Genomic DNA, 13,900 nt, shown 5'->3' on the forward strand with positions numbered 1-13,900 from the left:
TACCTTTTGAGCTGACGGGTTTTATCTGGATTTTTAGAAATTGTTTGATTTTATAATTTTATCTCTACTTTGGCTTCTTTTTAATCTCCGTAAGGCTTTATTGATATTTGGGTTTCACCACTTCATTTTTATTTATCTATTTTTACTAGTGTTCTCTGGTTCAAAAGTATATGATAAGATTGTATCTCATGTTTCTGCTTAATTATTTTTCCTGTTGTACTTTTTAGTGCTTTATTTCTGCATGTTTGCTTTTTTGTAGCAGACATGTTGGTTTTTAATCATCTGTAGCACCTTGTGTGGCACAAAGTTGTTTGAAGTTTGATTTACTGACTGTTTCATTAGGGTTTGTGTTTCTTAAAACTGCAAAGTAAAGAGAGGAGCGATCACAAAGGAAATGTTCTGATTAAAGTAAGTTCTTCTTATTTTCTTATGGGACTGATTGTGACCCGATCCTCAGCTTTAGAGGAAGTGATGTGAATCCACACTAAAGGTTAAAAGTTTCACCTGTTTGAATGCTAGTTTTGGTCATAAAACTAGTTTTGCATTTAAAGCAAACGGAAAACAATGGTGTAGGTGCTGTCCATGGTGCTGAAAAAAGATTAGCAACTTGACTTCCTAATAATTCTCAATTTCTGCAGTATTCATATTCTAATTCAGTCCAACTCTTTCCAACTAATTTTTCACAAAATTCCTTGTGTGACTCTTCATTTTGGAGTTTTTTTTTTTTTTTGTGTGTTGATGATCTTATTGTCACATTCCTTTCTGCGCCCCGTCATGCTTTGTCATTTCAATAAAGTTTCATTGATTTAATGTTAAATTACTCATAACTTCCTCTTGCACACTTTGTCTAAATCCCAGTGTCTCGATGGATAAGCTTCTAGTTAGGAAGAGAAAATGGGAAAAAAAAAAGAAATGTTTAAGAACAGGTCTGCAGCAGACTAATGCTTAGCTTAACTCTTCATACAAATCTTTAGTTTTGCCCTGGTGCCTCAGATGACAGAGCCAATTTGCTTTTTAGCTCTTGTAAATCTGTTTGATCTCAGTGGCTTTGCATCTTTTATGTGCCCTGTTTGTCTGATTAGGTTTTTACTTTCCTCTTAAATCCATCTCCCATATTACTAACCATTTTCTTGCTTGATCTTCTTACTTTGACACATCAGATGCCTCCTCAAAACATGTGCACTCTTTACCTCTCTGTTTTCTTTTCCTTCTCACCCCTCGTTGACAAAGAGCCTCTACTCAGTCGCGCTGCTGCAGCAAAGAAAGCAGAATAACTTCTGCAGCAGTCACATCTTCCACAATGGTTGTCCAGATAAGATGGGACCAGGCTTAATCTTTAAGATTTCATTCCCCTGTAGGACGACTGTTACTGTTATAGCTTCGCTCTAAAAGACCTCCAGGATTCGTCACACAAAGACGAGGCAGGATAAAGAAATGGCTTTTTCATGTTGCTGCAGGTTTGTTTGTTTGTGGCTTTGAAAGTAGCTGATAAATGGTTAAAAGCATCATTAAGATTTAACCCGATGTTTTGTAGTTTATTTTTCATGTGATTGTGTCTCTGCCTGACAATTCGTCTTGTACTTTCCTACTTTCATTTGATATTTTGTGCTTAAATCATTGCCAATCAATTTATTTTACCTTGTAGTTGAGGCATTCACCTCCGCAGCTTTCTGATAGAGAGCACAGCCATTTTGCAGAGTTTATTTCCTACTTTTGAATCATGAACACATTAACTGAGCCAAATGAGATCTGCAGGGCTGTGGATGCTGCTTTGAGTTGTTTTATGACCTCCGGGATGAGTTGTTGATACATTTTTGGAGTAAATGTTGTCCAGCAGTATTTCATGATTTCTCTATTTGTGGATAATTACACTGATAGATGTCAATAAGTTTGTTTCCTGTTTGTTCTTGAATTCCCTTGTATTTGGGCGCAGTGTGTTGCTTTTTAAAGTCTTCTTGCCTACTTCATGTTGTCAGGATGGTTTGTTGAAGATGCAACAAATGGCATCTTCATTACCTGGCAGTAATAAGTGTGAATAGTGAAAATAAGCTCAGTTTTCCAAAAATAAAGAGTGATTAATCACAGTTATTTCATGAATTAATGCAAGAATAGTTAGAGTATACTTTCGCATGTTTCTGGCAGGTTGGTTTGGATAACTTCTTTTTCCTTTGTCACTAAAATCATAATTTGAAAATGTCTTTTTGGGTCTACCTGTGTTGTGCTTTTCTAATATTAAAACTTGTTGGATTGTTCCAAACATCATAGCAGCAAAAACAGAGAACATCTGTGAGGGAGGAAATACTTTTTCCACATTGCATCCCACTGAATGCTGCTGCAATTGATTCCAAAAAAATGAAAATGACAGTAACGCCTCTCAGCGAGTTTTTGTTAAGAAAATATAAAAAAAGAGTCTGTTGCATTTGGTCTGAATAACAGGGAATCAACATGTGATTGAAAGCTGGCTGCAACTGATCGACACCTTTTGAATTTGCTGAATTTGGATCTGGGAAGCTGTCACATAGCTGCATCTTGACACTTTTCTTTATCTATTTTTTTTTTAATGATTTACCAAGAATCCGTCCAAACATTCTGCAAAACAGTACATGAGGTCGACAGCCTCCACACGCGGAAACAAGGGCATCTGCTGGCAAACGCTGTATTGCAGGCAGAGGTTCCAAATCCAAAAAGCTACTCATTAACCCTCTGCTAATTATATGCAATTAAAATACTGTCAAGCGTATGATCCTGAAAAACTCCATAAACTTTAATTATATTATACACTGAAGAGCCAGTTTATGTATACGCGTGGAAAAAAAACAACCAAAAAAAAACTTGTAAATTAACACAGAGGGGACACACAATTAGTAAGAATGCCTGCAGGTCTTTGGTGAGTAAGCCTCTTTACCTTTCTTAAACAGCTAGCGTTAATAAGGCGAGGCAGCCATTATGCTGCCTGAGAGGCGAAACCAGTGGAAGACGAATTCTGCTGAGCACTCCCTCCTGTTTGTTAGGCTTATTGCTGTGTGTGTAGTGCAGCGTAATAAGTGAGGACGAGAAGAGCCAGAGTCTCCCTTCTCTCATTTTTACTCTGGTTGCTTACACACAAGGTTAAAAGACAGTTCAGAAAGTAACTGGCCCTGAAGAAAAAAAAAAAAAACATCAACTAGAAAACAGATACCATGCTGCAGTGTTGATTTTACACTGCAGCATGGTATCTAAACGTCAATAACATAACATGAATAACATAATATGAGGGTTAAAGTATTCCTACCCCTTTGATTTTTCCCAGTTTTTCTTGTTGCAACCACAAACTTCAACATAATGTAACAGGAACTGAAGTGACCGACCAGCACAAAGCTACACCTGTCAAACTGAAACAATACAAAACATGGTCTTTGATTTTTTTTTTGTTGTTGTTGTTGTTGAAAGACCCCAAAAATGTTGCTGAGCATGTACCTTCAGATCTCTTTTCTGTGATACCTATAAATATATTACTCTCCAAACAACTGCCTTCAGAAACACCCAATTAGTAAACAGCATCTGCTCGTGCATAATTTCAACCGCTGCTCTGTGAAAGCCTCAGAGCTTCATTAGGAAACTTTTTGGCCTACATGTAAAATATTAAATTTGTCCATCTGTTTATATTTCAGTCTCGCAATTCTGGTGTTACATGGCACTACAATTGAAAGGCTAATAGAGAAGGTGAGACGGAAAAGGAAAAAGACAGTGAGGGAGCTTTTAGATGATATTTGTTTGGAGTTCAGGGTGGCTTTTCAAGTATGCTGGAGAAGCCTGAAATCCTCCGTGGCATTCTTTAAAAAGAAAGATAGTTCAAAGATGACAAGCATGAGGAGGATTTGAAAATGTTCCTTTTCAGGAGAGGCAGAAGGGAATTATTTAATAGTTCATAATTCCAATTATTGGTCTACAGGCAAAATATGAAAAACCTGCATCGTCCTGAAGTGCAAAACACGGTGGTGGCAGCATCATGCTCTCTTCAGCAGAGACAGGCTGGTCACATTTAATGGAAAGGTGAGTGTAGCTGTATGCAGAGCAACGCTGGAAAAAAAACCTGCTAAAGACTTGAGACTGGAAAGTAGAACAAGTGGAAATATCATTTTCTAGACGTGCAAAGCTGCTCGAGCCATTGCCTCACCACATGTAGCTGAACCAACATCAAACTTTTTTTTGCTGTTGCAGCATAACACAATGTCATGAAGTCTGAGTGGCCCCAAATACTTTTGCAAGGCTCTGTGGCTGGAGTAAAGAACATGCCTCTGTTTCTTCTGTGCTTTTCCTTATTCGTTGTGCTGATTCAAATGAACAACAGTCCAAATTAAGTAGAGGCCAGAGGCGGAGCAGCCACATGCGGCACACGTGCGCTGAGAAACATGAATCTGTACAGACAGCTCGCTCAAACGTGCATGTGCCGTTCAGCCAGAACTAAGCCACAGAAAGCCTGCGACTGAGTCACCGTCTCCTTTATGCTTCTGTTCCCTCCATTTTTAAAATCCTCGTCTAACTTCGCCGGTGAGGTCATCATCTGTTACATTGGCTCCTCTCCGACCTTTAATGCGATTGGCTGCCAGCGTGTGTGTGTGTGTCACTAAATCATCTCCAGCAATAACAAGGCGAGAACAGAGGAACAGCCAGCCGCGGCGTGTCCCTGTGAATAAGATTCACGTTTGATAAAACGGAGTTCCCCGTTTTCCACGGCCCCCTTCTTTTCTGCCTCGTCTCTCCTTCTTCCGCAGTTTTGAATTTGAATTACCGCTCTCCTCTCTCTGCCCCTCTGTCCTCCAGATGAGTTCATGCAGCAGCCGTGCATTGACCATCCTGTCCACAGTGTTTGGAGCCTGCGGACTGCTGCTGGTGGGGGTGGCTGTATCCACCGACTACTGGCTCATAATGGTGGAGGGAATCATCCTGCAGCAGAACCAGAGCATGGAGGTGAAGATGGCTCTGCATTCTGGCCTCTGGAGAGTTTGCTTTGTGGCTGGTAGGAATACATCACCACACTCGTGTGCACGTGTTTACACTTACTCACACACACCTGATATCCAAGCACAAGAAAGTAACAGACGAGCATAAAGAGGCATTGAAGATTGGCAAGTTGAGGGCGAGTCTGGCTCGAGAGAGAAAAGGAAGAGGGGAGCCTGTGGCTTCTGGAGTCAAATCTGTCAGAAAACATGATTGTTAACAGCGAGAGAGGCCACCGAGACCTGCGCTTCTGCACGCATGACCGACTCTGATCCTAAAAGCAAACCTAACGTTCTCCAATTTCTGTTTCCTCACAGGATCAGAGAACGGTAGGTGTGTTGCTTCGGAGTACTTCACCGAGCCCGAAATAGAGATCACCACCGAAAACACGGCAAACATCCTGAGTGAGTGAAAGACGGATGTGATATTACACGTCTGTTGTTTACCAAAGGAATTATACGGAATAATGTGCAGCTGACTAGATTGAAAAAGTGGGGATGGAGAAGGCCTGAGGGTGAAGAATCTGAAGTGAAAGAAAAAAGGCCTTCAGGTGCAGAGGGACTCGAGGAGAGGGAGGGTCAGTCTCAGAGGACTTCCCCTCCTTTCACTCAGAGTTCTTGTCATAAATGAAAAAAAGAAAAGTGAAAAAACCTCAGCTTGGAGGGAATGTACGTCTGAAGCTAGCTCTTTTACCTGAAATCAAATGTGTATAATGTATAAAAAGCATATTTTTGTGTTTTGTTGTCACTTTTTTCCGGACTCTGAGATTATGTATAAAAGGCAGCAGACGTTTCTCAAATTCAGAACGATTTTGTTTTGCGTATACATATCTAGACATTGGTTTGCAATTTCCCACCACAAGCATCGCTATATTGTATCGCAGTTTTATGTGACGGGCAAACACAAAGTTGCACATAATTTCAAAATGGAAGAAAATGAGACATAATTTTCAAATATTTAAAAAGATAAAAAACTCAGAAGTGTTGGGGACAGCTATCTTTATTTTGATGCCTCTAAATAAAGTGAGATGCAACCGAGGTGACTGTGGAGGAGCTGCAGAGAACCACAGCTCAGGTGTAAACCCCCCAAAAAACGTAATACTGCACATCACCCTGAGCACATTATCACCACTGTATAACATGGTGGTGGCAGCATTGTTCTGTGGGGAAAAGTTTTCACAAAATGCCAAATCAGAGATTTTGACTATGAGAGCAACCCGACTTTTCTGATATTTGTTTGTGAAATCAAATTGAAAATACATGCCAATTCATGTTGATATATATTTTTACAACATGCTGCGTTGGATTGCCTTTGAATATTTTCTTATTCCGTGGAAACATTTCTTCCCAGGTAACATCAGATGAGCTATTTTTAACACGGCGACCTTTTGTTCCCACAGAGATGGTTCGCACTGCCACGCCCTTCCCCATGGTGTCTCTGCTCTTCGTCTTCACGGCCTTCGTCATCAGCAACATCGGACACATCCGGCCGCAGCGTACCATCCTGGCCTTTGTGTCCGGCATCTTCTTCATTCTCTCAGGTGGGAACCATTACTCATGTCGCGCTGTCACTGCTCCCTCACATTATGATTGATTACAGCAAGCCGGCCGTGTCCTGCGTCACACATGGCGATGCTTTGTTAATGACTCTTATTTTTGGACTGGGGTACAGGTGTGCCAGCTGTCAGTAGAAGAAGTGACAGGATTCATTTTCAGCACCCCAACCCAAGGGTTTAAAAGTTTTCTCCTCTTTTTAAAAGTTGGCTTTTTAAAATTGCTTGCAGAATGTCAGTGTTCTGCAGAAAAATAAAAAAGGTATTTCAAACAGATTTCTCTTCAGTTCTGTAGGGATGCTTCTTGAGCAGCAGGGGGCACTAATGATCCCCTTTCCTGTGCTGGAGATGAGAGTAAAAACTATCAGGAGGCACGCTGCAGCTTAAGCTCTCTGAAGGCTTTTTCCTTTTGATACTTTTTGAAGAGTAAGCAGAGATGAAAGGACTATCAAACAGATTGTGATACAACAGATTTAGCAAGTAGGGACTGGGGTAAAATAAAAAAGTGTGTTGTAAAAGCAAAGAGTTATGTAACAAAGGTTATAAAATTTGAGCATCACGCGCTGAGGTATCAGAGATTTCAGCTGAAAGATGATGACAGTAATTGGACTGAATTGCTTGTTTGTGATGCTGCAGTAAACTATCAGCTCTATCATTCCTCTCACATTCCCCTCTCTGTCCGTTGTGGTTGTTGTGGTTTCGGTGGTATATGGATTATTCAGAATATTCCTTTTACATCCCTGAGGCAGTGGTCTAGTGAATATTGCAGTTTGCGAGCGGTAACACCATGTTCTGGTTAATATAGCACAATCCAGACAATAAAAAAAAAAAAAAAAACCCAGCATAGAGCCGCAGATGTTTGAGCTTGCTTGAAGGCTGATGTTCTCTTTTTTTCCTCTTCCTCGCTTCTGTTACTCCACAGTCGTGCATGTCCACTTAAAAAAATAAATAAATAAATAAATTGCCTTTGTTCTTTTTCTGCCCAACGCTCGCTCGTCCTTTTCTGTCATCTGCTCTTGTTGGGCATGAAGATTTCTCTCTGTGTCACTGCAGATGCGTGAATGAAGATGTACTGTCACGTCACAGTTGACAGCAGCATGGTTTCTGCATTTTCCATGCCTTCAAACTTTAATTTGTTTTACAAACTAAATAGGTTTGGCATGCATTTGCATTTAGCCTCCCCGAGTCAGTATTTCGTAGAGCCGCTTCTCGTAGCAGCAGGTCTGTCGACAAGAGAACCTCTTAGACCTGCCATTTGAGTAAAGAGACACAACTGGAGACAGCGCAGCTGCTCATTTCAATGTTCCAGTCATATCTAAAATTAATCCTATCTGGTTCTTTCAGCAGGCCTCTGTCTTTGAATATTGATTCCTTGACGGATGCCATATGTTGTACCTCATGCATTTAACATTTTCAAGGCAGTGAAGAGTTCATGTCTGATTGCTGGGAGGACAGGGGGGGGTTAAAGATGCATGGGCTACATCTGGGATGAAAAGGTTTTACTGTACTAGCCACATTATTGGCACACCTCATGAAAAAAAAAATATATATATATATATATATATTAAATGCCTTTAAAGGACAGCTCCTCTTCACACAAATATGTAGAATTTCTACGTTCTGGGTCTCTTTCCTTTAGCTCACCCTGCAGGTTTTTGGTGTTTATCTTGATATGTTTCACATTATTGTCCCACATTAAAAAAAAAAAAAATCACTTTCCAGTTTTTGCAGCTTTTTTTTCTTATCCAACTTGTCTTGAAAGAAAATGTACAGAGTGCAATCTAACAAGCCTCCCAGGGTGTCTTTGAGGACAAAAAGACCCACAGCATCATAGATATCCCACCTTACTTTAACAGTGTGCATGAGGGTCTTTCCCACATGTTCATATTTGATTCTCACTAAACTTGCCTTGAAACTACTTAGTCCAGTGGATGTACAACATGTAAAGAAAATATTCTTCTGCATTCATTTATATTTACTGGTATTTATAAATGCCTACAAGAAACATGTTACCTTAAAGTTGTTAAAATAATTTTAAAATATGCTAACATGGGGAACATGCCGGTTAGGCTATCTGTAGTTTTAAAGAATGAAGAAGAAATACGTTTAGCAGCCAGTATGTGATCAGTATAATACATCCAGCTAAACTGGAGCATTTAGGCTCCACTTATATCACAAATCAATAAAAGCAGTGGGTCAAGTTTAAGTGTTACATATCTCTGATGCTTCTCCATTGGGAACCATTTATTCCCATGAATAGGAGGTTTTTCTTCTGAGAAACCCAACTGGAATGCTTCAGAAAAGGACTGGCCTGCTATTGTCAGACAAACTAAAACTCTGTTCAGGCTTTGTGGGAGAATTTATGTACAGAACCGAGTTATAAACTTTTTTTAAAAAAATTCTGTGGAAACACTCAATATCTCAGACTTATTTGTGTTTCATAGCAAAAAAATTCTAAATAAAAAACATGTTTTGTATGTAGTTGGATTTGTGTGGTGAAAGTTCACTCCGGAGCATTTCTCATCCATCTCTTTGTTCTTTATCGATATCACTTTGGAGGCTAATTGGCTTTCACGGGCAGCTCGTATCTTTCTCGTTTTCTCCTCGGCCGCATTGCCGCGAGTATCTCTATTGCAGTATAATGAACTTCCATGTATCTGACTCCGTTTCTCTCTGTCATTGTCATCGCAAATGTGCTGCATGCAGGCCTCAGTCTGGTGGTGGGTCTGGTGCTCTACATCTCCAGTATTAATGATGAGGTGATGAACCGGCCCAGAGAGCCAGAGCAGTTCTTCAATTACCACTACGGCTGGTCCTTCGCCTTTGCTGCCTCTTCCTTCTTACTCAAAGAGGTCAGTGTGGGTTGTGTGTGTGTGTGTGTGTGTGTGGGTGTGTGCGTGTGTGTGTGTGTGTGCGTGTGTGTGTGTGTGTGTGTGTGTGTGTGTGTGTGTGTGTGTGTGCGCGCGCGCGTGCGGCGCTGTCTGTTGGTCCGAGCTGTTGTTTGACAGCACAAGTTTGTGCTGCTCGTTTGTTTAAATCTGTTATCATTGCTTCATCTCAGACTCAGCTTTTGCAGCTTTGAAATTAATCTTGTAAAAATAAAAAGACATCAAATAGAAACAAGAGAGTAAAGTTGGTATGTGCACAGCAGAAATAAGCGCAAACTCATTTCGAAGTCAGTTTATGGTGTTTCAGCACAGCTTGAAGTTTGTGGGTTTTTAGTGTGTTGATGGGATCAGAAGTTAATCATTCCAACACAACAGATTTGACCTTTAACCCTCAAGAACTCCTGTCGTCCTTTAAAGGTACTTCAACATATACCTGATAGACTCTTTGTATCAGCTGAAGCGCCTCTTATCTGCTGCTAGTGATGCCCCAGAATCTTAAAATACCAAGAATATTTTTATTCCTGAAATGCTGTGAATACATCTCAAAGTATCTATTTTATGAAGCATCATAAAATGATTTTGAATTACAGAAAAGCATAATTTGTTAACTGAAAAAAAAAAAAAAGCTTACTGGATTAAACCCTCTTTATGCAGCAGAACAATTACATGTTGGAAACCTGGAATAAAGCAGCTTCAGTACAAATGATAAATTAGCATTTTGGCTAAAATGACATTTTATGTTTACTATCTCTTTCATAATTCTTTGTGACATTCCTTTGTGTTTCTTGTCCGTAGCTTAGTTTTTTTTACCTTGGTGTTACCTTACCTCATTAGTAATATATTTCGTGGAAATATAGTTGACATGTCAAACATTTCAAATGCTAATTCTCTCTTTCTTTTAAAATTGACTTTCTCTCAGGGTGCCGGAGTTTTATCAGTCTACCTGTTCATGAAGCGTTACGCAGAGGAAGAGATGTACCGCCCCCACCCTGCCATCTACCGCCCCCGTCTGTCCGAGGGCAGCGACTACAGCGGCCAGTACCTCCACCCAGAATCCTCCTGGCCTCCACCCAAGAGAGGCCGCAGCACCTCAGAGGCGTCCAGCGACATCTCCATCCAGCTCAACCAGAATCTGCCGGCGCCGCCGAAATGCACCCTCCAAGTTGGCGGCCAGGGAAGTCCGCCCTCCGTGTCGTCTTCTGCAGGGAGCTACCAGATGCAGCCACAGCTCACTGGTTACCCCTCCACACACACCCTACCCAGGTCCCACTCCTCCCACCCTCAGGGCCAGGCTCTTCCCATGACCATGCCTCCGTCGCCTGTACCCCCACCTCACTATCACACGCATGTGCACATGAGCGCCTCCCCCTGTTAAGAAGGGGGAGCCGCACGAAGACGAGCCACTGACTCTTCATCATCAAATATACTGAACATTTCGAATTGAATCAGGTTAAGCGCGGAGCTTTGATCTAGCATCGAACGAAGCAGAAAAATGTAGCTTTGAGACGTTATAAATCAAAGAGAGAGAAGGAGGGGATTTTTATTTATTTATTTATTTATTTTCTACTGATTTCTGAAGATTTCAAAGAAGCCGTGACGGATGGAAAGAAACAAACAAAAAAGAAGAAAGAAGTTAAAGAGAAAGTCAAGAAAGAGGCAAACTGTTCTCCAGAAAGACATTAGAGGTTAGGTTGATTGGTAGAGCAGGTACAAGGGAGGGAGAGTGAAGCAGGGGGGCTGCAGTGTTATACAAAGATGCTGCATTGCTGCAGGACTTTGTACACACTTGGAAATGTACAACGCAAAGCACTGATCTGAAAGGACTCTGAATGTTCATAGATTTTTACATGCATAAGTCACGCCAACATGTGGACTACATGCGTTTTTGCCAGACGGTGAAACGGGGTTAAATATATTCTATTTGTGTCTGAATTTATTACATCATCAGTTTGATTCCACAACCCATGAAGTCATAATAGTGGCCTCGGTGTTATTAAGTATTAGTTAATACAGTAACTGTCAAATGAATCTGCACAGAATGAATGTTGTTAAGCTTTGTAACATACAGAGATGCTATTAAGAAATATCATGCAATCAACGTATTGTTTTACATATTTAAGACACAGATCTTTAGCTTCTTGTACATAGCTGCACATCAGAGCTAGAGTTGTGAAATAGCAAATGAAGCTTTTGCACAGGTCTAAGTGAGAAAATACTTTTACTTGTTCAGCTTTGGACAGAAGGGAAGCAGCTGCAGCAACGCAGCGTCTGGATGCAGATCTGTCTGGTTTTCTCCAGTTTTACAGGAATCTGGCGCCCTCTAGTGGCCGCAGCCATGAAGCAACCCCCGAAGCAAACGTTTCTGGCTCTAAACATTTCTTGAACTTTGTCTTTCCTTCTGCCTTTACTGTGCGGTATTAGTTTTAAAGAAATGAAATTACATATTTTGTCGATTTGAAATTGTAAATCCAGAATGATTAGACACATTATTTGTGCAAAACAGAAATAAAGTGATAATCTGGTTAGTAGTGTATCTTTAAATATAATTATAAAACGCACTTGATAAAAGTATTTGTTATATTTGCAAATCATTTTAATGCCATTGTTTGTCTTATGCAGCTTTTTAGCCACTTAAAGTCTTAAATAAACCCTCTTTCCCACTTCATTCTAAGGAATTAAAGAAGATATGACAAAACAGTTATTATACATGTCTGGGTTTAAATCCTCAGTAGGTAAAAACTAAATAGATAAATACGTCTGCTTCACCCACAGATTTCATACCCTGCAAAAATTCTAATGGTGTATCAATGTAATTTTTTTTTCTTTTTTTTTTTGACTGACCAGTTAAATTAAATCTAATTTCTAAAACGCTAACTAGCCTTAGATCACCATAGCTAAATTATAAATCAGCCTCCACTAGCCATATAATTATAACCTTCTAGAAAATAATGTTTTCTCAATGTTTTCGTACACTACGAACTACGCAGGCAAACATATTTTCAAACATTTTTGTCGCAACTTACAATACTGGTTTTATGTTACAGACCAACACAGAAGGAAAAAAAATGCATTTTTTAGGAAAAACAAATGTAAAGATTTAGCATGCATGATGTGTTTGTGACACATGTGCAGTGCTTGTTCCTCACTATGCGTAATTTATACAAAAAACTGTAAAACCTTGTTTTATCTGAACAGAGCCTCTTCTGCCTACCAGGCTTGTGGCAAAGTGCAAACTAAACTTTTTTCTTTCTTCAGAAATAGATTTTTTTTTTCTTTGTCACTCTTCTATAAAGACCAGCCTTGTTAAGAGCAGGGCTAGTAGTGATCCTGTCGATTAATTCTCCCACCTGTGCTTTTAAACCTAAATCTGCTTCTCATTGCACAGCACACTTTTCAGATTCCCATTTGTAAAAAAATATATATATATTTGAAACCAGACATTTACTTCTACTTTACAAATATATGCTACGTTCTGCTGGTCTACCATATAAAGTCAAACTTACAGTAAGTACATTAAAGGGGTACGAATACATTTGCAAAACTGTGCAGTCTGGTTTTCAACCCTACATTTGGAGCACTTTGAACTGCCTGGTTGCTGAAATGTGCTATACAAATAAACTTGACTTGAAATAAGAGTAATTAAATTTAATTGATTATTGAAGTAGCTGCAAATTATTCCTCATAGAGGGAAATAGTTCATCTTGTTTCCTGAGTACTTCACTTTAAGATGTCCTGAAACAGAGAGGGAACTTGAAGTTAATTCAGACTTTTCCAGTGAAGCATTTCGACTCCGCTTGGCCATTTATTTCAGTTTGTAAAGTTAAGACAGTTTTATTCTCAAAAGCCTAATTGCTTTTTTTTAATACAACACTGTACAAAGAACAGAATGCAAGAGCATAATTTCCTGCACACCAACAACCAGATCTAATTCTGAATATTCATTTGCTTTTGGTTTTTTTTTTAGTTTGCTACTGTAATGTAAAATAAAACCCATTGTGTCATCATGAACTAATTGGTTTGGATTATCACTGTGATGCTTCAGAGAAATAAAACCTGCTCCTACTGTTTATTGTGGGGGGGAAAAAAACTCAAAAGGGGAAAATATGAAGTGGGCTTGTTGTGTCGCCAACGTCCTGCAGTCTGGTTTGTTTTCCTGTTTTCTGTTTAGGCGGTTGATGTAACTCCAGCCCCCAGTTGTTGACTGTTTTCTTTTTAGGCAGTTCAGTGCCTTGCCCACAAGGATTTCTGCAGCATCTGTTGAAGAAGATAAAAGAAATTCTCCAGACGTTGCACTTGCAAACCTTTTCAATCAAAATGTGCTTCAGTAATTTTGGGTTCCTGCGACCGCCATCATGACCAGTGGATGATAAATGCTTTGTTCTTGCTTTAAATAAATAGCTTTTTTTTTTTTTTTTTTTTTTTTTTTTTTTTTGGGTTTTTTAATTTTTTTTAAAAAGCCCCCCGCTTTTTTTCTGCATTT

The 13,900-nt window shown here is 39.7% G+C and overlaps 1 protein-coding gene across 1 annotated transcript in view; it reads left to right on the top strand.

Moving 5' to 3' along the window:
* The window catches only part of LOC106938423 (voltage-dependent calcium channel gamma-7 subunit-like), a 19,120-nt gene extending 5,611 nt beyond the window's left edge, over window positions 1–13,509 (top strand). The window contains exons 2-6 of the mRNA XM_015020463.1: window positions 4,804–4,999; window positions 5,298–5,384; window positions 6,380–6,520; window positions 9,239–9,384; window positions 10,340–13,509. Of these exons, the coding sequence (XP_014875949.1) occupies window positions 4,804–4,999; window positions 5,298–5,384; window positions 6,380–6,520; window positions 9,239–9,384; window positions 10,340–10,795 (1,026 nt within the window). The 3' untranslated portion in view covers window positions 10,796–13,509. The remainder of the gene's footprint in view (window positions 1–4,803; window positions 5,000–5,297; window positions 5,385–6,379; window positions 6,521–9,238; window positions 9,385–10,339) is intronic.
* The last annotated feature ends 391 nt before the right edge of the window (window positions 13,510–13,900 follow it).

The sequence above is a fragment of the Poecilia latipinna genome, unplaced genomic scaffold (assembly GCF_001443285.1).
Source record: "Poecilia latipinna isolate Pla-1442-1.1 unplaced genomic scaffold, P_latipinna-1.0 Scaffold2588, whole genome shotgun sequence".
Taxonomy (NCBI): domain Eukaryota; kingdom Metazoa; phylum Chordata; class Actinopteri; order Cyprinodontiformes; family Poeciliidae; genus Poecilia; species Poecilia latipinna.